This window comes from Notechis scutatus, chromosome 2 (assembly GCF_049901735.1).
Source record: "Notechis scutatus isolate UNSWTSFEM ecotype Mainland chromosome 2, rNotScu1.2, whole genome shotgun sequence".
In the NCBI taxonomy this organism is placed as follows: Eukaryota; Metazoa; Chordata; class Lepidosauria; order Squamata; family Elapidae; genus Notechis; species Notechis scutatus.
Window position 1 is genome coordinate 244,185,012 of NC_142010.1, and position 26,329 is coordinate 244,211,340.

Here is a 26,329-nt window from a genome sequence, read left to right on the forward strand (position 1 = left end):
CGATCACTGAGCCCCCACCCGACACCTCCCCGCCCCGCATCGGTGGCTTCATTGGTCCCAGCTACGAGCCACCGTCCCACTTCCACATTCACACATCCCGCCCCCAAGGCTTCCCACGGCCACCCTCACTGGCATTGACCGGAGCCGCATGCCCTGCGGTCTAGAGAGCGCCACGTTGGGGAAGGAGCCCCCTCCAACGAAAGGGATCGAGCCGTCCGAGTGGATTCTCTGTCAAGGCAGCGACCCCATTCGCTGCCGGCCTCTCCTTTGACGTCACGGCTCCGGTTATTAGAGCACCGAAACCTGAGAACCGGTTGCAGGAGCCGAGAAGGGCCGCTAGGGGCGCTGCGGAATTTAAACTCCTCGCACAGCTCGCTCGGAGGCTGGTTGCACCATGAGGGGCTCCGGCGCGGTCCAGCTGCAGCTGGTCCTGTTCCTGGCCCTTTGGAGTCCCGCGGTGGCTCAAACTTCAGGTACCTGGCTTCCTTCGCTCGCTCGTGGGTCCCCTTTCTTTTCATCTGTCGCAGGGCGGTTGGAAGGCTCTGCAGCTACCCAGACGGAGTCATCCTTGGGATCGTCTTCCAAGGGGACTTGCTAAGTCACCTTCGTTAGAATCCACTCTCGGCAAAAGAGGGCGGGGGGGGGAGGGAGAAAAAAAAAGTATTCACCCGGTACGAGCAATAAGGCTCCTTCTTTTTTGGGGGGAGGGGAACAAAAAGACGCTGAGGGGAACCGGTCTCCCAGCTTTGCATGTGGGTATTAGTGCATCCAACCTGCCCGCTTTGCGGCATTGGGACCCGAACTCCCGCGCCCAATCGATCCCCGGGAAAAATAGATTGTGGTCATGAGGATTTTAGATCGTAAAGACTTTGTTTGGGTTTATATAACGGTACGTAGTCCCCAATCCTCGTTGCCTCTGAATTATTCATTCGTTTTTACTTGAATGAGGATTTGTCTCTGTGTGTCTGTGCGTGCGAACGATGAAGTACCTAAAGATGGGTAGCAGTTGCTGAGAATAGAAGATGGTGCTCTCCAGGCACCATTTCCTGTGATTTTATCTTAGCAATTGCTGTGATAATCACTGTCAACTAGTCTTCGTAACTGCAGCTCTTAGACAGCTCATTCCTTGATTCTTTCTTTCTTTCTTTCTTTCTTTCTTTCTTTCTTTCTTTCTTTCTTTCTTTCTTTCTTTCTTTCTTTCCTTCTTTCTTTTTCTTTCTCTTTCTCCCTCCCCTTTCCTTCCTTCCTTCTGTTCTTTCTTTCTCCCTCCCTCCCTTTTCTCTTTCTTTCTTTCTTTCTTTCTTTCTTTCTTTCTTTCTTTCTTTCTTTCTTTCTTTCTTTCTTTCTTTCTTTCTTTCTTTCTTTCTTTCTTTCTTTCTTTCTCTTTCTTTCTTTCTTTCCTTTCTTTCCTTTCTTTTTCTTTCTCTTTCTCTTTCTCCCTCCCCCTTTCCTTCCTTCCTTCTGTTCTTTCTTTCTCCCTCCCTCCCCCTCCCTTCTCTTTCTTTCTTTCTTTCTTTCTTTCTTTCTTTCTTTCTTTCTTTCTTTCTTTCTTTCTTTCTTTCTTTCTTTCTTTCTTTCTTTCTTTCTTTTTCTTTCTTTCTCTCTCTCTCTCTCTTTCTCCCTCCCTCCTTCCTTTCTCCTTCCCTCCCTCCCTCCTTCCTTCTCTCTCTCTTTCAGTTTAGAACGTTGGATGTTTTATTCCACAGTATATGTTCCTAGTGAAGAGAACATTCAATGCACTATTGAAATGGACTCTAGTTTATCTCTAGCCTATAAAAGTTTATCTTCTGCAAGCCTGCTTGTTTGTAGGGTTCCTCACTTTTACTATTCGACTAAAGTCAACATTGGGACAAAAAGCAAAGGTGTTCTGAAAACTCTTGGCTACTGTATTGGTTGGTGCTTCTTGAAGAATGGCTGGCTGTGATTTTATCAGGCATACATGTAGAAGAGACTTACAGCCTCTTGGATGAAAAACCAAAGTCTAAGAAGTATAATCGATCAGTTGTGCACATTTAGCTCAGCAAAAAGAAAATTAAAAGGTGGTATGTGAAAGTCATAGATGAGGATAGACCAAGCCAACAAATTTGAGGTGCTTGAAACTGGTGGGAAAGATATGATTGAGACTTAGGAATTGACTTTTCTTCCCGGACCCAGAGTAAGCAGTAAGATTCTGTATTTCTGTACTGGGCCAGAAGCAAGACAATATTTCAGATCTCTTCCCACTCAGTAATTCTGCGACTGAATTGAGGATACTATGGACCAGGGACCGCCAATCTTTTGGACCTCAGGGACCATCAAACTCATAATTTTAAATCCTGTGGACCACTAATATGAATTTTGACTGACAGTGGCTTGCTGATATTGATGGGAGAGAGAGAGAGAGAGAGAGAGAGAGAGATCCAATCTAACCTCGGAGGACTGGAGATGATGTTCTTTCTCTCTCTCTCTCTCTCTCTCACACACATCCTTTAGACACCCCCACCCCCTCCAAGCCAGCCACATTTCTAATCTACTTTTCAGCTTCGTCCCCAGGGGCGGGGGAGAAAGAGTATTCTGTGATCCAAAATAAAGAAAGATCGATCAGTAGGAAAACAGGGTGGGGATTTTCCTGCAGACTTTTTTGTGGATTTTCCAAGGTCTCTGTCAGAGAGAGAGGGAGAGAGAGGGAGAGGGAGAGAGAGAGAGAGAGAGAGAGAGAGACTGCAAGGAAAGCAGCAGAAGCAGCAGAAGTCTTTCTTTCTCTCCCCCAAACTCCACCAGAAATGAGTCTTTGCTGGCGCAGCCTTTTGGAGCAGGATGCCTTGCAGGGTCCCAAAGACTCATTTTTCACGGAGTTTGGGAGAAAGAAAGAAATTCCAAGAAGCAGCCTGGTGGCCAGGTGAGGTGCACGGGGCATGTGGGGCAAGTTCCTCCCCTCCACCCTTTCCCCTCTCCGTTCACTACCTTGTGTTGTTTGCAATGCAAGCGATGGAAGCCTTGTGTTCCCGCGGGCCATGTGGGTGGCACAGCCTTTGTGTTCCCACACAGCCTGGATTAATTGCTTTGGGGTTCTTTGGGGGTGACATTTCTCTGTGGACCACCAAAATTTTGTCATGGACCATTTCCCAGGTGACCACTGCTATGGACAAAGCCAAAATTCTGGGCAACACCCAGCTGACATTGGTTGATCTTGAAACAACCAACCGAACAAATCTTAATACTTAAATGATAAAAGATGAAGATATCCCAGGGTTGTAGCTTAAGCTGGGAAATTAAAATTAATTGAAAGCTATTCCCATATTATTACTTTAGAAACTATACGGATTATCCACATTGTTTCTTAAAGTTAAATGAGACTCCCTTTTTATAGAACAAAGGCTGGGATGGGCCTTAATCTCAGGACAAAAAATAATATTTTTGAGAATCTTTTCAACCCCTTCTAATCTTTTGAGAAGTCTTCATGGTAAGTGCTGTTAAAAATTTAACTTCCTCTCTCCCAGTGCAGCCAGCTACAAGTAGATATGTTGCTTTGTTTCAGTTCAACTGCTATGATGTAACTACAACCACAAAAACACAACTACCTGATTCTCACATTGTGCTATATCTGGGCTTGCTTAAACATGATTTATCGATTATCCCAAAAAGAGATTACACTGAAAAATCCCATGAAACCATGTGCTTTGGGCTAGACACCACAAAAATAGAGTTCATATTTTGGTTATATCATGAAGTGTTTCATTGTGGGATAGCATCTTATATTCTCTACACTCAAATATCCATGAGGCTAGTTGCCTTTAAAAACAGCTAGTTGTACTGTATATTTATTAGTATTCTTTCTCTTGGAACAAAACACATTTCAAAACCTTCTGTGCCTTTGAATGTTGCTTCATAATAAGCACACCCGCACTTACACAATTTCTGACATTTTGCTTTTCCTGTTTATATCACAACAAATCACTTAGAAAGTGTCATCATGGTTTCCATCTGAAAATGAATGGAGATAATGTTTCATTAAATTTTATGTTAAGTGATTAAAAGAAGAAAAAAATCCTTTCCAAGGAGCAAATCATTAATGTTCTTTAATTTAATTGCATGCATAATAATTATTAAAAATTTTCTTTTCATGAGCTTTTTTAACAGTACATTTGATTAGCATATTTTTAATCAATTTCTGCAAAATAATTTACAGGAAAATAAGCCAATTTAAGAAATTAAAACTCACACATAAAATTAAGGTTGTTATTTAAATTAGAGTTAAAATCATATAATTAAACCTTACCTGAAGCCTGATGGTTTCCAGTTAAAAATTGGGAATACTATTCCTGCCTTAGGCACAAAGCTAGCAGGGCGACCTTGGGCCAGTTATTCTCTCAGCCCTAGGAAGCAGGCAGTGGCAAACACCTTTGAACAATTTTGCCAAGAAAACTGATTTGTCTAGGCAGTCTCCAGTAGTCAACAGTGACTCAAAGGCAGCAGCAGCAACAACAACAACACCCCCTGACATACATACTTAGAAATAAGTACTGCAAAGCTCTTTAGGAGTTATTTCCGAATAGGTATATATACTATGTGATCCTCTTGATTTTAATTGGATTTAGACCTTATCCAATTCTGTAGTGGCCACATTTTTATCTGGCTCTATTACTACCACTACAGAATTGTATGTGACAAAAATTCTGTTAGAATCATATTGGTCAAGAAAGAATGTATGACAGTAATTCTATTTATCTGTTATTCTTTTTAAACTATAGCATTGATGGAATTCTTGACTACACCAAGTTCACATTGCCAATATTTATTCATTACAGGATACATTTGATAAAAAAGCATGCTTCAGAATAGAAACAGTGTTGATTTCGACAGGGATCAATGGCAGTTAAAGATAGGTAATTTTGATTTAACAATCTTCATTGGGTAGAAAATTAATTTAGAATTTGCTGATCAATGTTTAGCTTATGCTGAATTATTAAATCCTGGTACACTTTAGACAGGGAAGACATGAATTAATATAAGAAAATATTAAGGTGCAATTGAGTTAGGTGGGAAAAAAACCGTGGGGACATTTGATAGAAGTTATAAAACTAGGCTTGGGTTTTAGAAAGAGAACATTTTCTTCTTTCATGCCTATTTTGGGATTGTCCAAGAATTATTCTGGGAACAATGTTGTATATCTTTGTATTTTTTAAAATGAAGCTCACTTTTCCAGAAGGAGGTGACAGCTACCACTTTAGTTATGTGACAAAATTCAGCCACATGGATTGATCTGGTTCTTCCAGCTATTATTTACTTCCCCTTCTGGTGTTCAGTGTTTACAAGACTATTGCAGTTTTTCCCCCCTTAAAGAGTTATGAACATAGGCAGCCTAAAGAATTTCAACTGTTGAAGCAGAAATGTTTGCATATGAATAACACAACTTTTCTTTTTTGGTGGAGATGGTTCAATTTTGGTTTCATGAGTTCCCACACCTGGAAAAGGGCTTTATTGTTGGCATACAACATGGATTTAAAATTCAGCTTTACTGGTAACTTTCTGCTTGCTAAGACCCTAACGAAACACTTGGTTCAGAAACAGGTTATTTTTAACAGGGGTGGTTGGAAAAGCAGAACTAGGGAGAGGTACTGCATCAAATCCTACTTGTGGTTTATCATAAAGCAGCTGAAGCCCTCAAGTGAAGCCTTTTAGTTTATGTAGGAATCCACATTAAAGTGTCCCAAGTAACTATGGTTGGATATTCAAAGCTGGTCTAATCCAGAGGCCCAACCACCTGCCCTTGAGAAGCCGAACAGTATAGCAACATTCTTGGTGCTCTCTTTATGTTTTGGTTTACTGGCAGCAGGTGCGGATGGCTGAGGCCTCAGAGAATGAGGACTTGGATGAGGGGCCTGCATGTGATGCAGGGATGGGACCAGGACTATTAGAAAGTGGAGTGCTGCTTTCAGAGATTGTGGAGGCTGGCAGCAGTGATGCAGAGGACCCCGAGGGGCCTGTGCCCAGTGCGTGTGCGTGCAGGACTGCTCGAAGGAAAGAGCAGCTGCAGCAGCATGGCCGCCTCGGGAGTAAGCCTGCAAGGTAATGGTCCCTCCCTTAAGAGATAAAAGCCAGCCTGAGAGACCGGGATTCTTTGTTGGAAGCAAAGAAGTTCTTGTACTTCAAGCCTTGTGGAAGTTTGGACTATCCTGGTTTGTGTTTGGAGACTTTTGGTTTTGAATATTTCCTTGCAATTTAATCTAGTGTTCTTGGCAGCCTTGCACAACCTTGGCAACGCTCGCTCGTTCTTATCGGAGACAATTAGTTTTCATAGCCTTTTAACTGTAAAGGAACGGAATTTTATAAATTATAAAAGCTTTTGCTTTTACCTCTGTTTGGTGTTTGTTTCCTTGGAACAAGGTTTGGGTCAGAACACTTTATTGGTATATTCTCTGATGTTCAGTGGTTTAGTTTCAATCAATAAACCCAAAGTAGGCTAAATAATTTTAAACTAAACAAAACCAGGTTTAAAAGTTCTTCCAATAACACATTAATTTTAGCAGCTTTAGGAAAGGCCAAGATAATGCTAGGACAACTGCCCACCTTGCTTCACCAGAGTTTTGTGATAGGTGAAGGTTGCACTCCATGAATTGGTCAAGTATTTGGGTTTAAGATGCTATAATCCCTTCAGTGTAAATGATTTCTTAAGTTTAAACACATTACAGGAAAAGAAAAGAATTTACTCCATAGTGCAGTATGTTTAGTTAAGGGGGTGTAGGCAAAATACCAGAACTTTTAACTCATCCATTTGTATTGGTTAAGAACTTACTTTGCCATTATATGTGTTGTAAGTAATGTGACCCTGCCCACTTTACTTATAGAATTACAGAGATTAGACATGAATGATATATTTGTCAAAGATTTGGGGTTGGGTTTTGCTGGGTTTTTTCCCCTCTTGCAAGAATCTGTAGCTACACAATTACATGAAAGATGAAGATGATGTATGTATGTATGTATGTTATGTATGTATGATAATAAAGCATAATAGATAGATAATAGATAGTAGATAGATAGATAATTTTATTATTTATATCCCACTTTTATTATTTTTATAAATAACTCCAGATGGTGAACATATCTAATATTTCTTCCTCCTATTTTCCTCAGAACAACCCTATCATCATAATCTTTTAACGACCTCATAATCCCTTGTGGGATGGAGTCTGGGCAACTGAATGAAGCTAGAAGATTGTTTAATAGCTGGATGCCCTTCCTGTCACCAATGCGGAGTTTTGTTCAGCAGATATATCCCCATTGTGCCCAGAGAGAGAAATATCTGCCTCTACCTAGGATCAAACTCACAGCTTCCTGATTATGAGGCGAGGACATTGCACCACTCTTCTATCCTATGATGGGTGGAAAGAGAGGGACTGGTCCAAAGTCACCCAGCTGGCTTTCATGTCTAAGGCACAACTAGAATTCACAAGTTCCTAGTTTCTAGCCCAGTGCCTTAACTACTAGGTATATAGATAGCTATTCCCACTTACATTTTTCTTGATTTGACTCATCTACTCACTGCTGCAGCTACTGATCCAGTAACAGGGTAAAAATGTTGGGGGGAAAAACTATCTTGAATCATACCAGGAACCTCTCTATTCCAGCCTTTTCTCAAATTCGTCAAGGAAAGCCCCTCAAACAGGGTAGGATGAAATCTTACTATCCCATACAGGCCTGTAAAACTGACAGCTGGAGGCCATGCCTACCCCTGCTCCACAAAGGCCAAAAACGTTGCAATGCGTTACGATTCGGCCCACAACGTGATCAAGTTTGATATCCCTGCATAGAATAAGGAACCAGACTATGTAAAATTATAAGACTTTGTATATTGGAGATTATCTATAGCCATCATGATTAGTAGTCATGGTTACTAACCCTCTGCTAACATATTTTGCAAAGCTGCTGATCCACATCTATGAAACTCACCTGTCCTTTTTGACCTGATGAGAATTCCCACTTCTGACATTATATTTTGCCACATTCATAGCAGCATATACTTTCATGCTTTGTGGGTGTGTGAACGTTTTTTATTTTTGAAATTTGCACTTTGTCTCCAGTTACCCATTGATTGGTTGCTTTCTTCTGGTTTTTAAAAATACAAATGTTTGAAAACATCACAGGGCCTTGATGTCAAGTTTCTTCTTGTAGCCAGTCTCCATTGCTACAAATGTATGCTAGAATTGCTCCGCAGAATCAGGCTAACACCAATCTTAGTCCAACAGGTCACCAAAACACCTTGCGATATTCAGAAGCTACTAACAAAGACATGCTGCCTTCAAACCAGAAGTAATGTTGTACTTCAAGTCTTAGAGTTCTTGATAGTCCTCTCCTCCATGAAAGTTATCCTTTTAAAGCTGTCCAACAGTTAGTGGCCATCACCATATGTGTGGCAATGAATTCCACGGACTATTTATTATATCTGCTTTCATATAAAATGACCCTGGGGCCAGTAATCCTCTTGAAATGAATGCAACACAATCTTCAGATACTGACATATTGCTAAGATAGATGGATGGATGGATGGGGGAGGGAGGTATAGGGATGGTTGCAATAGCATGTGAATATTGGCATATCAGATAGTGCTAGTGTATTCAAACAGTTATGATGACTGTGTATATATCACCCACTTGCATTACCAGTTGTAAATGGCTTCAATATTTTTATATATTTCAAAAAAATTGAAAAAAAGTCAAAATGAGTTAAATTTTTTTAATAGAATCCAACATAACAGAAGGTAAAGCCTAACAGTTAATATTCCAAACTACAGTCTTAAGACATTTTGTCGGCTGAAGTGGAGAATGAAATACTGTTCTTATTTCAACACTTCAGAAAGAAACAAACAGATCAGTCTGTATACAGACATTCCTTGACATATGACTATTAAAGTTCTGACAGTGCTGAAAAAAGTGGCTTATGACTAGTTCTCACACAACTGTTGTAGTATGTGGTCGCCATTTGTTACTTTCTCAGCTGGCTTCCAGAAAGCTAGTAGATATGCTAGCAAGGGAGGCTGAAGCTGCAGTCCTGTAATATCTTGCTTAACGATCACAGCAAAAATTGTAATAAAATTTGCTGGGGTCATGTAATGTCTCACCTAACAACCATACTCTTTAATGACATTTTTAAAAATCACTATTGTGATTGTAGGTTAAGGACTATCTGTAGTCTCCTTAATTCACAGATACATCCCATTCTAAAGGAAGCTGCTTCGCTCTGCTTAATGGTAGAGTTTGCCTAACTATTCTTTGCTCATCACTTTTTTTCTGAATGAGAACTTGAGCATGCTGGAAGCTTTGATACAAACATAAACTGATCTATAGAGACTAGGCCACTGGTTTACCTTAGAAACAAGAAGACATATTCTGTCCAGTGGAGAACACCAGCTTGATTTAATTTCCTAGTCAGTTATTGACAAAGGCATAATGGATTCTGATGAGAAACTCTGTCTTCATTCCACTTCGGGGCCTATCTGAAATGAGGTCATCTGTCTGGTGTCAGCACAAAATGTTATTTGCAAGCAGCAAGGTGATGAAGAGAGAAACAGGGTCTCTGGCATTACATGACAAAGGGGCTCCAGACAACAGAAATGAATTATTTCCTCTACTCTGTGATTCTACAAGGCAAAAGCAGTATTTCAGCCTTGTTAGCACTCAGATTGCGTTATTCCAAAAGGTTCACAATCTTTCTCAGTTAGAACATTTGTTCAGGGCTGCTCAGAAGGCAGAAGTCATGCAAAACAGTTGGGAAGAATATTAAGGATTCCTTCTTAAAATCTCCCAGCACCTTTTCAAGAAACCAAAGTGGAAGAAGAGTTAAAGGTTCAAGATTTTTCCAACATACTATATGTCATGTTCTGTGTTATATAACAAGATTAAATATAGAAACTTGTGTGTCAATATCTCTTTGACAAATTTGTGCAGTTTTCCAAAAATGTAGAAATTTCCCAAAACGACTCTTTTATTATAGTCTTGATTAACAAGAGGAAAATATGTACGTACCACCCACCTAGCCAGTTACTGTCTATTTTCTATATTGTGAGTCATAACTAATGCATCATTAATTATTTCACTTTTGAACTTTACAAGCAGATTTTAAGAACCCTGGAACACAATTGCCAAAAAAGCAGCTTAGAGAAGAAATAGGAGAAGTCTTTCAAAATTCATTCCTTTCCATGATGGAAAAAAATATCAAACATGTATATGGTTGAAAAACTGGTTTAGTTAGGCTCTGTAAAAGTTGAATAGAGATATTTAATTAGTTATTGTGGAAGTATTGTACTTGGTCTAAGGTAATACTCCCCAAACCTGGATAAATTACCTAAGATTGGGTGAATGCTTTTCTTCTGGTAACACACAAATCCATTACCCATAATAACAAAAACTTTTAAACTGATTTAAATTGATTAAATTGATGAAAGATTGCCATGTATACTAAGACATAGTTGAAAATCTCCCAAAGTTATTAAACAACTAATTAAATATCAATGGAACATTGCAAGAAATTGATAAAAGGAACAGCAACACTTCTCACCTATTTTTTTACCACAAATCTGTTGTAAGAAATACATATTCTGTATTGCTGTAACTAATTATCGATTTTATTTTTACATAAAACTAGAGACTTCTATCCCATCAGAAAATATCAGTGAGAAAACTACAGGAATTTCTACACCGACAACTTTGGAATTCTCCAGCACAGGTAAAATCCTTATCTTTCTTCCTGAACTTCTCAGTTGTCCCTCATGTTTTATTTCAAGTTGTAGTGATAATTGTAAGATAAGGTCAAAGAACCTGTGACTTTTCAAATGTGGCTGAACTTCATCTCTTATCATGCCTGACTGTGTCTGAACCAAGCCCCATTTCTGATCTTCATCCTTGGGAACTTAGACTCTTATACTTTTTCAGAAAGAAACACTTTAAAATTGATGTATGATATTGATCTAAAAATGTTGTCCCTCTCACAGCTAAAGCATGCTATTTGTCATATATGGATGGGCCTACATTTTTCAACCCAGGCAGGTACATGAAATAGTTTTGTTGCTAGACATAAGCACCGTGGGAATTAGCCTCTGGTGAGTTAAAATATCACGTAGCAAAATTCTGAAGGTTGCAGAATATACAATATTTAGATTGATGGACAGACTGTGGTGCTTTCTGGGGCTATCTCCCATCTTAATGTAGAAAAACCAGATTTTTAGCCTGATAATTACTGATTTTGATGTTTCTAGGATACAAGACACCCTCAGCGATGTGAAAGCAGGAATTTGCTTCTCCTTATTTCTCTCATCATGCCCAAAAATTCTTGATGGAGTATAGATCAATACTGAATGGATGTGATGAATGCATTTAGAAGTATTTAGGTTTTAAAATATTCTGAAGGAGTCTGTGCTGGAACTCCTGAGGGTGTGTATCCTCCAGAAAGCTTATTGTCCTTAAAGTTCTGGACAATTCATGTTTAGTTTAGTTTAACCAACAAAATCTTCCCTCCACCTTCTTTCTGTATAAAGGGAACTTCTTGGAATTTTTAAGAATTTGTCTGGGTAATGCCACTTAGTGATTAAGATGATTTTGTTCCTGAGTTAAGGTTCTTTTGCTGTTATTTGTTGTTTTCTATTACATTATTTGTCTCTTCTGTTGCTGTCCCTCTTTTCAAATAAATCTTGAAAGGAATTTTCTTGTGTTGTCTTTCTTTGAGATATAATTGAAGTAAAGAGATACGATTGTAAGGGATACGATTGTTCACCGTCAAATGGAATCAATGCATAAGCTCTTTTACCACTTTGTGATCGAGTTGTACAAAAAAGTTGCAAACCACCAAGGAGATTATTATAGAATGATATACAGAACTTAAACACATGGGCAGGTGATTTCACTGAAGTGGCTCAGATTCAAAAAATGCTTCAATGGTGCTTATTTTATTATGTGGTCCTGGGTACTTTCAGGGGAAATTTAGATGTTTATGTCTCTGAATGGTTTCCTGAGCAGATTTCCTGTCAGTTGCCAGGCGCCTTGTCTTCAAACACTGCTTAAAGGCTTCCTGAAAGCACCTAACTGGCCACTGGGCAGGACAGGATATTGGTTTTGAAGATAGGCCTTCCTTCTGACCCAGCAGGGTTCTTTTGAAACCCTTCAACTCTGCTGGGCTTCTCTTCCCATGTGAACCATTGGCCAAACAAAGTTGTATATTCTAAAATAAAATACATTTGTTCCCATTAATTTTACCTCACCTACAGGAAGGGTGGAGAATATAGAACAGCTATCCGAATAGATAACAGATAACAGATAAGCAGAGTTGGAAGGGACCTTGTAGGTCATCTAGTCCATGGAATGTATAGACAATGTGTTACTAAAAGGAGTCCAACTTCTGCAGAATCAGAAGGCTTATTAAAACTTAAAAAGAATTAATGCTTTTCTTGGTCCTAAATAAGGATATTCCTATTTTCAGTGGTGTAGGTTCAAGGTGTGAGAAACTTGCTCTAATTTATATACTGTTTCATTTCTAGAGAATCTGTAGGCCTACTAAAATAATACATAAAAAGCAATATAAAAACAACAATCGAGTAGTACAATTAATAAGTAATCACAACCAGTAGATGCACTGCCTGGGAAATGGGGGTAGCATGATAATGATAATTCATCTCAAAATATTTATTTTATTTATTTATTCTGTTGAAGAGCCGCATTTTTACAGTCTTTCAAAAATTTAGCAAGCTTGGTATTGCTTGAATAACTGGGAGCAAATTGCTCCAAAGGAGGAAGCCCACCACCAAGATTTAACACAAGGTCCATGTAGATAGCATTTTCAGAATCAGCGCAATAAGGTAGACCCAAATCAGTGATATATAGGTCAAGACTATTTTTATTGTAATATCTGTGGCAGTATACTCTTGCAAGTCTGAATGTGCTTCCCCCTGTCCCTTCACTTTATCATGGAATGAACTAGGGAGGGTCCTGGTATGATACTTATTCAAAGTAGTTTCTTGAAATAGGCTGCACTTGTATGATTGTTGCTATAGTAGCGAGTCTTTCTTCTGTCCTTCATAGTCATTCCCTATACTCCCCATACCTTAGTCTAGATGCCAATAAATCTGCTCTTTCCAATTGAGGAAAAGACATTAGGTTAAGGAATTTGGGGGGAGTGATTTCAGTGAACAGGATTTTGGCATGTTAAATCAACATTTCCCCCGTAATTTAGATTATTGCTTCTTTCCAAGGAATATTTGTTAGAAGAGAACATTAGAATTATTAGAAAAGTTTTTTTTTTAAATAAATAAGAGATCTCAGAATGAATTTTTGGCATTTAAACAACAAAACTAGAGGTCCTTTGTGGCTTTCTTTGTAATAATAAGTAATGGTTTAATATTATGTGTGAATCCCCATTAGCTATAGTCTTGAGTAGAGGACAACACATATTATAAGGAAATCATAGTATGGACTAATTTAAGAGAAGGAGGAGCTTTTTATATGAACCTGGTGAGCATAATATGTTTTCAGTTATGTTCCATTGAAATAAATCTAGTCACTGTTTTTTTTTTTTAAAGCAGGTTCTTCTTCCATCACGGAAAATTTTGGTGAAGCTGAGAATCTCCCTTCCTTGAATGATAAAATTATCATACAGGGTATGTGTTTCTTAATCTTCAACTTGAATATTGGTTGAAAAGAGAGATGTATGCAAACCAATATACTACTAAAGATTACGATTATGTTGTCATAACCTTTACCTGGGTGAAACCATGCATCAGAGGGCAACAATTTTTGAACCAAGAAACTCAAATGGGCTAATTTGTAGAATGTGTCCAAAATCTGGGATCTATCACCCCAAAGGAAATAAATTTGGAAAAGCTGTGGGTACTTCAGTGCTATTGACTGCAGTTGTGCTCCTGGGCTTCTGCTGCAGTCATGTGATCTTCATTTTCAACAGTCTGTGACAGTTCCCCAGTCATCCTCACAATCCCTCTCTCCCTCCTTCACCCAACAGCAGCAGCCACTTACCTGCAAGAGTTGAAGGAAGCCTTGTGCTTCATGTACTCCCCAACCTTGGTCAGCTCAGGTGTGTCTTCCCTGATCTGCGCTACCTCCCCATGTGCCTGACCTGACCTATGCAGCACCTCTTCACCCTACCTGACCTCCACCGTCCTCCCACTCACTCTTACCTTTCTACATGACTGGCTACCTCATTGACTTTCTCCTTGCAAAGCAAAGTAAATGTGGAAGTTGGCAAGAATTCAAGGGAGGACGGGAGGTTTCTGGTCCTCCCTGTCAGCTTCCCACAAGGCAATTCAATGGGGAAGCCAGTGGGAAGTCTGAAGTCACCCCACTTCCACTGCTTTTTTGTCTATCCTTGGTCTTTTTATTTCTCTATGTAGGTAAGGTCGTGTCTTGGAAATGATGACACAATGGGTCATAGGATGTCTAGTTATTATATTTTTGAATCAGCAGTAAAATTTGAAGTAATTTAATAAAAGTGTTTGATTCAATTTGTTTAACTAGCTGAAAGCTTGGGCAGAAATTGATGAGGAAAAAAAAACTATTTCTATGTAAGGGCAAGCATTTCATTCTGTAGGTTGTCAGTTGCTTTTTTTACACAAGAGGTTGTCAAATCAGCATGCAACATTCAAGTTCATGGTTGTAAGTTTAAATGTTGCACGCAAACAGAAGCTGTATAATAATCAGTCACAAATAGTAGGTCTCTTGTGGCAATGTAATAACTCTAAACTGATGACACATTTAACCCTGCCTTCCAGGTCAGCCTGCTCTTCTACAATAGTGTGGATACCAAAAAGAGACAATCCTTTTATTTCATATTAAACCTCCAGATCCAGATTCAGATTCCGGGCTGCAAAAATCCAGATAGCCACTAGATAGCATTATGATTTAGAGTTTTTCTTACCATATATTTGCTTCCATCTAGAGGTCATCTGGAATTCCGTCCTCCTAATATGGTAGCTGTATTCATAAAAACTTTAAGCTGCTTTGATTTTCTGAGTCAATTCATGATAGTCAATATCTCTTGTTTGACACTGTCAAGTTTCTTTCTTTCTTTTTTTTGCCCGGGCAGATTCAAAAGGAATTTCACTCCCCTTTTTCTCAGGCTGAATATTTGCAAATTTCTGTGGAGATTCTCAGTCATCCATCCAGGTCATGGTTTTCCCAAAGGTGCTTTTTCAAGAGGGAGCTGGATTTTCTGATTTTTCTTTGAAGAGTTTCTTCAAAGCTCTTCAGAAAAACCAGAAAGTCCAGTTGCCTCTTGAAAAAGCACCTTTGGGACAATATTTGCAAATGAATTTCACAGGCCAAAAGGATTACCTGTATGGAAAATATCTGATTAACTATTTTTCCTCTTTCCTATAAAGAAAAGTCAAAGTGTTTAGCAACAATTACAAAGAGTTAAAAAATTTTTTTTTTGCAAAACTAGTCAAAAATAATCAAATTACCCCATCCTCAGAAATGGCATCATAGGTCACATATTTTCATCAAAGGACTACAACTAAATACGATAATCATGTAGCCCGGATAGGTTATTTTTAGGGAGAAGATTTATATTTTAAAAAGCATAACTTTTCTGAGCAAGAAGCCTGTTTCTTATATGCTCCATATTGTCTTACATGCTCCATATTGTCGTGAACAACAGACATATAGCTAAAGATATAGATCTAGGTATAGATATACTATATCTATACATACATACATGCATACATACATACATACATATATACATACATACATACATATATACATACATATTTTCGTAAATTTTCACGGCTACAGGTATGCAGGTTTTGGCGTGTTCGGATCTTTTCCCATGTAAGATTGAGAGTATCTTGTCAACGTTTCGACGAGGTCCCACTCGCCATCTTCAGGCTGGTGCTTTCGGTTTCGTGCTTGTGCGAGCAAAGCGTGATGGGAGCTGCCGTCTCCCTATATATACTGATGGGGAGGTTGGCTGTGTTGTCATTTCTTGAATGATTGATAGAGTTGATGTTTGCAGATTGGCTGACTTTTTCTTAAGAACATGTGTGGCTGAGGTATTGGCTATGTGTCTATTAGCCTCCTGGGTTGTAATGACCTGGGTAATGGGCTGTGTGATGACCTTCTGAGTTCTATTGTATTGACATCCTGGATCTTGTGCTGTAATCTCCTGGGTTGTAATGACCTGGGTAATGGGCTGTATGATGATCTTCTGAGTTCTATTGTTGTGACATCCTGGGTCTTGTGCTGTAATCTCCTGGGTTGTTGGCTGTGTTGTAACATCCTGAGGTTTTGTGGTGTAACCTCCTGAGTTCCGTGATGTGATATCCTGAGTGGGTGGCTGTGATGTGACGTTCCGATTTTTGGTTTGGCTCCGAATTTGAGGCCTGGCTATGTGTTCATGGCGTGTGTCAGTTTGCTTGGTTTGGGGGTTGGGGTGTGTGGCAGCTGGTGATGCAGCCGTGGTCTGGTTTCTGGATGGTGGTTGCCTTTCATTTATGGGATGGGTTTGGGTTTGAGTCTGGTGAGGGAGATTGGTGGTGGCATCTTGTGTTGTTTTGGGTCCGGTTGGTTGGTGATGGTTTTCGTGGCTGGGACTCATTTGTTGATAAGGGTTAGTTTCCAGATGTCTGGTAGGTGGGAGGTATCATCCCGTTTATTCATGTTATGGGGGTATTTCTCTATTTCGATGGCTTCCCTGATTATTCTCTTGTTGAAGTGTTCAGTATTGGTGATTAATTTGGTTCCCTCAAAATTAATTTCATGTCCTGTGTCTTTAAGGTGCTGGAAAAGGGAGGAAGTATTTTCTTCTTTTCTGACTGCGTTCTTGTATTCTGCAGTGCGTGCATTTATTCTCCTGTTGGTTTGTCCAATGTATGTGGCTGGGCAATTGTTGCATGGTATTTCATAAACTCCTTAGTTTTTATCTGGATCTTGTCTTTGGGGTTTCTTAGGTTGTTGGCTATATTTTGGTCAGTGCTGAAGGCTGTCCTGATATTGTGTTTGTGGAGAATTTTGCTGATTTTGTCTGTGGTGCCTTTGATGTAGGGGAGGAGTGTGATACCATTGTCTTGTTCTGTGTCTTGGTTTCTGGTGGGGTGTCTTCCTTAGGATTAGGTTGGTAATTGTGTTTCTTTGGAATCTGTTGGAAATTAATATGTTAGTGAGGGTGTGTAATTCTGGTCTCAGGTGGTCTTTGTCGGCTAGGCATTTGGTTCTGGAGATGAGGGTTTTGGCCTTGGCCAGTATTTCTAGAGAGACAGCAGCTCCGATCACGCTTTGCTCGCACAAGCACGAAGCCGAAAGCACCAGCCTGAAGATAGCGAGTGGGACCTCGTCGAAACATCACCAAGATACCCTCAGTCTTACACAGGAAAAGACCCGAACATGCCATGACCTGTACCCGTGAAAATCTACGAATACCGTCCCTGTCCTATTGTTTCTTTTTTATTTTTCTTATATGTATCCATTTCATGTATCCATAACTATGTTTATACTTATACCTGTTATCTTATAATTGCTTAACAAAATAAATAAATACAATAAATAAATAAATAGATATAAATATGGGTATGGGTATAGTTATAGATGCCTATAAATATAGATGTACATATACCTATACAAATGCCTATACATATGCATATATGTAATTTACCTATGCATATAAAGATACAGATGATAAAGATGTAGATGTGGATGGGATTTAGCAGGTTTGTGCATAGTGTCTTGAATTCAAATAATCTTGAATTTGACCTTTCTTGCCTGAAGATTGGAACATTCTTCATTTACATTGGAAGTCATTTGAGGCCAACGCCCTGATTGAGGCATCTGCTTTTGAACTTGGAAGAGAATGTTTTCAGTTTTGAAATGATTCCTACTCTGCCTTTGTTTTTCACGTTATAAGGATTTAGCAAAGCCCAAAGTAGTAAAAGCAGATTAACCTCACATTGCTGACACCAGTTTAATCTTCAAGGCTCTAAGTTATAGCTTCCCAGTAGATCTTTTGTGGATCAGAACCATAGTGACTGCTACTGACTGCGACTATTCTATGCTTGATTTTATTGGTAAGTCTCACCTAGCCATTACATCAATGCAATCTTACAGTGATTCTCTGAATTAGTTTCCTTAGCATAATCAATTTCTCCTTTTCTGTCATCTCCTTTCCTTTATATGGCATATCCTCTAGCTCTGCCTTCTTGGACTCCATTGTCAGAATCTAATTTTTCCTATTGTCTTCAGAGACTCTACTACAGCCTTTTTGCTTTCCATGTCTTCTGTTTCATCAGCATCCCATTTCTGATTGCTCATGATTCACTGGACTCATTTTGTACCATGTTTTCCCAAAAATAAGACCTTGCCTTATATTTTTTGCCACTGAAAAAGGCACCAGGTTTTACTTTTGGGGGGGTGGGGATGTTGTCCACTGACTCACCTCACTTGCGCACAGACCCCTGGCCTGTTTTTCACTATCAAAGGCCTTCAGGGTTCTCTTTGTCCAGCAAAGCCATCAAGGCTTTCCTGAAGGCCTTTGCAGCTGTAACAGAGCTCCAGATGGAACCAGTGCTTGGTTATCAGCTACAGAGGCCTTCAAGAAAGCCTTGCTGGCTGCAGCAAAAGAAATGGGCTGAAGTGTGCGAGGCCTGGCTGCAACTATTAGAAGGTAAGTAGTAAGACAGTTCCACCTCCATCCCACCTTATCTTAATTTTTACCTGTGCACCCTGGAGTGGAAGGGGTCTTAATTAGGCTTATTTGGAGGGGGATAGGGCTTGTATTGGGCACACATGTAAAAATCAAGCTAGGACTTACTTTCTGAGTAGGTGGTATTTTCAGGGAAACATGGTAGTACTATTTTGACACATCCCACCAATGCATGATCTGTTGATTCATGTTGTAAGAGAATTCCCTCTCCCAAAGGTTGCCATCATTTTCTGTTCAGTGATGGAAGATGGGAAAGAAATGGCTGTGGATAAAGTCATGCTTTTCTGGTGATGGACATGTAGACATCTGATAGAAACCATAATGTCATGCATGTCATTAGATGTTATCATAAAGATTATGCAAATTATGTAATTTGGTTTAATTTGAGCAATAGTTCATGATATGCATCATTCATCCTCCTTGCAGACTGTCAGGGATTAATAATTATATACAGGGTGCATTCCAAGTGAAAAAGATCTGTGGTTCAACCAAAGTCCTATTCATTTTAGTACATTATCTGAACTAATAGAAAGGAATATTTGTAGCTCAGGGTTGAACTTCGGGGTCCTTGTTGCTTTCTGAGCTTGGTTGTTTTCTTTCTCAAACGAAAGCGAACACACACACACACACACACACAAACATATATATATATATATATATATATATATATATATATATATATATATATATATATATATATATATATATATATTATATCTGGAGGATACACACCTTCAGTGAACAATTAGATTTTTTCAGCTGTCATTCATTTTGGAAAATTAGCTACATTGCTTTGGCATTTTTGGTGTTCTTCTAAGTTTGGGTATTAGGAGAGAATAATTAGATTGGATTCATCTGGAACTGGTTCTCCTTGAGTTGTGGCAGGCTTCCAAATTCAAATTCAATAGCAAATTCTGATGCATCTGGATTCTGATGACAGCATAGGTTATGTCCTCTGTTAAGCAGAGGCTAAAAGGTAGCATAATAGTGCATCTAGTTAGAGATCAAGGGATTATCAAACAGCCAAGGCAATTGTTTTATGAATGAAATGTTAGTTGTACAATATTCTCCTGACATAGTCTTACTAAGACCTTTTTAGAAATCATGTCTAAAATTCAACTTCTAGAGTATCTAAAACAAAGTTTGACTGCAATATTTTAGAAAGCTAAAGCTTTTAATGGCCAAATTCATCTAAATGTGTTAATTGTTTTGAAGCTAATAGTTGACCCAAAAGTTATTTGAGTAATACACTGATTATTATTATTTTTGCAATTCTTTTATTTTAATCAGGGAAGTGTTATCTCCTAACTATTTCCCATAGGTTTTCCCAAAGTTACTCAAACAAAAAGTATCACATTAGAGAGTCCAGCTGAACTTGAACTAATGTGTAGTTTGGTCATCAGCGACTCCACAAACACAACAAAAATGGAGACTGTGTGGAACTCAGGAAATGCAACTTTCAACCCAGAGACCATCAGGAGGAATGAAACTCACTCCAAATGGTGCACTCGATATACGTAAGTGGCTTTATGTTACATAGTTTAAAATATAGAGGAACAATCTTTTAGTATGGAGGGACACCCTAGGAGGACCACCTGCATTGGATAAAAGACTCGTGTAGAACCACTTTATAAATCCTTAGTAAGACTGTACCTGGAATACTTGCATTTAGTTTTGGTCACCACATTACAAAAAAAAAAAGTTGAGACTTTGGAAAAAGTGCAGAGAAGAGCAACTGAGAAGCTTGGAGACAAAAACATATGAAGAACAGCAGGAATTGGGTATGGCAAGTCTAAAGAAAAAAAGGACTAGGGGTGACATGATAGCAGTATTCCAATATTTGCATGAGTTGTGGTGGCCCAGTGGTTAGAGTGCAGTACTGCAGGCTACTTCTGCTTACTACCAGCTGCCTGCAATTCAGCAAATCAAATCTCACCAGGCTCAAGATTGTTTCAGCCTTACATCCTTCTGAGCTGGGTAAAATGAGGACCCAGATTGTTGGGGAAATAGGCTGACTCCAGGGGTGGGATTCAAATTTTTTAACAACCGGTTCTGTGGGCATGGCTTAGTTGGTGGACATGGCTTGGTGGTCATGTGACTGGCTGGGCGTGGCCAACTCAACATCACTCACATCAAGACATGCATCTCCTCGCCTGGCCTCTCATGACTGAGGATGCTGCAACAGTCGTAAGTGTGAAAAATGGTCATAAGTCACTTTTTTCAGTGCCATTGTAACTTTGAATGGTCACTCCACACAAGCAAAGTACCAGCAAAGGAGGAAAAAAAAAACTCCAGAGAAGTTCCAGAGACAGGAAGTCTAGTCCTGCCAAGAATGTAATAAGTGTTAACTGAGAGGCAGTTTCTGTAAGCAACACCAGAATGTTTCCTTCCTGCCTTCCTTACAGGATTAGGCCAGTAATTTCTTCTAACAACCAGTTCTCCGAACTGCTTAGAATGTGAACAACTGGTTCTAGCGAATAGGTACGAACCTGTAGAATCCCACACCTGGCTGACTCTATAAACCACTTAGAGAGGTCTGTAAAAGTACAGTGAAATGGTATATAAGTCTAAGTACTATTGCTAAATGATGTTACTATTTGAGGGGCTGCCACAATGAAGAGTGGGTCAATTTATTTTTTAAAACACCAGAAGGCAAGACAAGAAGCAATGGATGGAAACTAATCAAGGAGAGAAGCAACCTGGAAATAAGGAGAAACTTCCTAAGAGTAAGAACAATTAAACAGTGGAACAGGTTACCTTCAGAAGTTGTGAGTGCTTTATCACTGAAGGTTTTTAAGAAAAATCTGGACAGTCACTTGCTTGAAGTGGTACAGGATCTCTGCTTGAGCAAGGGGTTGGACTAGAAGACCTCCAAGGTCCCTTCCAGCTCTATTCTGATTGAAAGAATTGTTCACAGTTGGAGTAATTTCTTTTTTGCTTGCTACATTAAATCCTATGATTTGATAACTTTTGGAAGGTTCTTAGTACTTCAGCTAAGCATTTTAAGAACTGTAAGCAACTTGAGATTATAGGTTGTGGACTTTAAGTTTCTTCTAGTTACTTGATTGAGGCAGGATACTGATCAACTATGTCCAGTGAACTATGTCCAGTGAAGCTAACTAACACAATAAAGGGCTTGAAAGAAAAAAAGAAAATATGGTTGGAGATGTTGGGTTTATTGTGGAATGATACAATAATTCCTTTCAAGTTCAGGCAGTCCCTGGGTTAAGAACATTCAACCGGTTGCCTTTTACTAAAAACAGTGGCAGAGGACATTGTCCTTCCTTAAGCCAACAAGCCGCACAGTGATTTATGAACTGTTGAAGTTGCCCTTTTTTGCAGCTTGTTTTCACTGGTTTTCAGCAGTTCAGAAAAACATTGCATGGTTTTACTGATTCATCAGCTTGAAAAAAGGAGAATGTTGTCCGCCATTTTGAATAATGGGGAGTCTATTTGTAAGAACAAGTTCAAACAAAACTAAGTTAAAAACAGTTAAAGAATGAAACTTGTTCTTAATCTAGTACTTGGGCTGTATATGAAGAGCTGTGTTGTGATAGAACAGAATTGTTCATAAGAGAAGCCAAGAAGTGGTGGGATGATTAAGTTACAAGGAAGGAGATTTTGGATGGGGAGCAGGGAACATTTTCCAAACAGCAACAGCCTTTCAACAATCAAATAGGCTGCCTTGGGTAGGGGCATAATTGTAATCTTGTTTGCTGGAAGTATTTCAATTGAGGTTGGATGACAATCAGTTGGAGATATTATAGCTCAGGAGTCTCCAACCTTGGCAACTTTAAGCCTGGTGGATTTCAACTCCCAGAATTTCCCAGCCAGCAAAGCTGGCTGGGGAATTCTGGGAGTTGAAGTCCGCCAGACTTAAAGTTGCCAAAGTTGGAGATCTTTGCTATAGGTAGTTCTCGACTTACAACCATTCATTTAGTGACTGTTCAAAGTTCAGCTTTGGCACCGAAAAAAGTGACTTATGATGGGTTTTCACATTTACAACTGTTGCAGCATCTCCATGGTCACAAGATCAAAATTTGGCCGCTTGGCAACTGGCATGTATTTATGACGGTTGCAGTGTCCTAGGGCCATGTGATCCCCTTGTGCGACCTTCGAATAAGCAAAGTCCAATGGAGAAGCCAGACCCACTTAACAGCCATTTACTTAACAACTGCAGTGATTCCCTTAACGAGGGGAAGAAAAGTTGTAAAAAGGAGCAAAATTCACTTAACAACTGTCTCATTTAGCAACTGAAATTTTGGGCTCAATTGTAGTCTTAAGTTGAGGACTTACTTGTTTAGTACTGAATACCTGCAGGGGGCTGTGGTTGGATTAGAGCAAGGGTGTCAAACTCAATTTCATTGAGAGCTGCATCAGGGTTGTATTTGGCCTTGGGTGGGGAACTGGGCGTGGCCAGGGTGGGCTTGGCTAGCTTGACATCACTCATGTCGGGGGCACCTGTGGTAGCCAAGTCCTAAGGCAGGACTTACCTCCGATCCTCCTCACTCTCATAATTTCCTCCCTCCCTCCCTTCTTTTTCTTCTTTTTCCTTTCCTCTTCATTCTCCTTCCTTCTTCCTTCTTCTCTTCTTTCCTTATTTTTCCTTCCTTCCTTCCTCTTCCCATCTTCCCTACTTTTTCTTTGTCTTCCCTCTTTCCCTTCCTCCTTTCCTGTCCCTTCTTGCATGCTTAAATGCAAAAAGTGGAAACATTTCTCCTTTTGTTTTGTTTTTAGTTTGTTTTGCTAGCCTTCTGCCAGCAAAAATGGACCTCAGGGAGGCCACACATGCAACCCCTCTGAGCTCCTTTTCACTGGTAGAGGGCTGCAGGAGGCTGTTGTAGCAAAAAAAACACCCCTCCAAGCTCCATTTTCCCTGGCAGAGGCACCAAGGGCTGGTCCTTTGCTGTTTCTGGGGTGGTCCCATGGGCCAGATCTAAGCAGCCCCCAGGTCGGATGCAGCTCGCAGGTCTTGAGTTTGATAACCCTGGATTAGAGGATGACTGAGATCCTTTCCATCTGTAGTTATCTGAACTGTGATAATCCATTAACTGTGATAATCCATTTTAAAATGCATGATATTTCTGCTATCATAAATTTGTATCTGTTTCAACAAGCTGTTTGCATGTCACCATTTATCAATTCAGAACATTGCCGTTATATATTTTTCAATTGCTGTTTTCATATTGTTTTTCTTTGTTTTTACTTTTTACTTTATAGCTCAATAGTGTTCATTATGTATCAATTGCTTAACTATTTTTAAGGATAAAAGTCAGAAATGAAGACCAGATGGGGAATTACACGTGTGTTTATAAAACTACACCAGAAATAAAGGCTACATTTCTTTTACAAGGTAAGATCCCAGAATTTACCCTTCCAAAACTCACTCTTCCCAAATCACATTTATCAGCAAATCAGTGAATTGGCCCCTGTGTTTTCTGCTCTGCCATGTTAATGTCCCAAAGGTGCTTTTTCCAAAAGGCTACTGGACTTTCCCAATTAAAAATGAAAACACAGAAAAAATTGGATCAACCCCAGTAGCTCTCAAAGCTGCCAACAGGCACAATTTTTTAAAAAAGGCTGGCAGAAAGTTGTTTGTAATGAATATGAAGTAATGGCAAATCAAACTAAAAAAATATATTTTTCTCATTAATATAAAGGAAGAATTTTGCTATACACCATCAAAATACTAAGTTCTTTTAAGACATAACTTAAAACATATTAAGACTGGTTCCTTTGAATCTAATTTCTTTTCTTTTTGTTCTTCATTTTAAGATTATTTCTGCCTCTCCTCAAATCTGCAAGGAATGCCACAGCAGTTTTTACTGTTGCTGTTCCTCTTTATTGATAATACAGTATCATCTGATGTAAAATGATATTTCATTGAGGATGCAACGTGATGAATTATTGAGATGACTAAATATAAAATGATGATGCAGGTTAATGGACTATATCCATTAAATATTAATGATTTCTTACCTTTTATATACAGCCACTTACTACTGATTTTTAAAACTGAACAAGGGCATGTTGAAGAATCACTGCTGGGGCTGTAAATATATTCACTTTCAGCGCTATTGCATGGAGAGAAAGATTACGTGTCTCTTTGCAAAACGATGTTTTGTAGGGTGTTTTGTAGGATTAGAACAGGGGTGTCAAACTTGCATCATCATGTGGTGTCATATAACATAGCAGGACTTTCCCCCCCCCCTTTGCTAAACCAGGCAGGCGGGGCCAGCACGTGACGCATCTGGCCCGTGGGCTGTGAGTTTGACACCCCTGGATTAGAGGCTTGGCATTGTACAGTTTAAATGTGAATCTAAGACCTAATCAAGCATCAGACATCCAGAAGAATTCAGCTTCAGTGCTCTTTTAGTTGGGTCAGTTCTTGAAGTCATTACAACCCCAAGGGGAATTTCTGATCTGAGTACTTTCCTACAAAGCCCTACTCATTTGCAGAAACAGCTACACATTTCCAAGCCCATTTGCAATATTCTGATAGGAAAAGCTGTATCACTAAGAAAATTGCTTTTGCATGATAGCGTGGACATTTAGAAGTAGAAAATTGAGTATGGAAGGATTAAAGATCAACACTGATCATGAGGGATATTTAAAATTACCTGTCTGTATGCTAATTCATATACTGTAGTTCTGGCAGTAGAACTGCTGCAAAAGTGCTAAATCAAGAACAATATAATGGGTTGTTATGTATCTATCATCCTCACATAATTATGACTATGTGTTCCAAAGGCATTTGTTCCATTGCTTATTGTGAGTCATAAAACTGCATGTTAAGAAGGGAAATTTCATTACGATAGAAAAAAACATACCCAGCAATATTACACTTTGCAGCCGAACGCTAATCAGACTGGAAAGTGGTAATGATCAGATACATTTCATTTCATACTGTATTTGTTCAGCTCTAATCTATCAGTGAGACACGAGCAATAGATTTCCCCCTGCTATATTTTGTGGCTGGGTAATGGTGTGAGCAAAATAAATTTGCTCAAACAAGGATATTCTAAATGGTTACTCATACTTGGCTCTGGCAAGTTCAAGTTTGTTTGTTTTTTTCTCTTGGTCAGGGATTTTAACAGTTATTTTGCAAAAACTGTTTTTTCTTTTTGCTAGCTTGTTTTTGAATGAGAAAAATAGCAGAAACTAGGTTTCCACAGTTATTGGCTTCTGGTACAAAAAGCAGGCATGATATTCTTCCGATTAAAATCGGAATTCCGATTTTTTGGGGAATCGCCCCCTCCTTTCCCCCCACCCCTTCTTCTCCTCCTTCCCCTCCCCTCGGAGGCCCCGAGTCAGGAGTTGCTGGCGCGGCTCCAGTCCCGCGTTGCCTCAGGAAGGGAAAGGCAAAAAGGAAGAGCCGCGGTGGCGCTTTGCAACGGCAGCAGCGGCTCCTGGTTTTGCCTTTCCTTCCCGAGGCAACGCGGGACTGGAGCCGCGTGAGCTGCGCCGGCGGTAGCAACTCCTGATAGCCCCAGCCGGATACCTGAGCGGAGCCCGGGCGGTGCGAGCGGAGGCCGCTGAGCGGCAGGAAAAGGGAGCTGGGCCAGCCACAGACCAGCCTCCGTGCAACACGCTGCCGCCCGGCCCTGGCGAGGGAAGGCAGCGGGCGCTCCCCGGGCATGCGGCGGGGGGTCTCTTTTGG

General features: G+C 39.7%; 1 protein-coding gene across 2 annotated transcripts in view; it reads left to right on the forward strand.

Annotated features, from left to right (window-relative positions):
- The first annotated feature begins 335 nt into the window (after positions 1-335).
- EMB (embigin) overlaps positions 336-26,329 on the forward strand; it is a 38,796-nt gene continuing 12,802 nt past the window's right edge. The window contains exons 1-5 of one of the 2 annotated variants that reach the window (XM_026666480.2): positions 336-473; positions 10,621-10,701; positions 13,544-13,621; positions 19,991-20,186; positions 23,934-24,022. In XM_026666480.2, coding sequence (XP_026522265.1) covers positions 395-473; positions 10,621-10,701; positions 13,544-13,621; positions 19,991-20,186; positions 23,934-24,022 — 523 coding nt within the window. In that variant the 5' untranslated portion in view covers positions 336-394. The remainder of the gene's footprint in view (positions 474-10,620; positions 10,702-13,543; positions 13,622-19,990; positions 20,187-23,933; positions 24,023-26,329) is intronic. The other variant, XM_026666482.2, reaches the window with a different exon arrangement.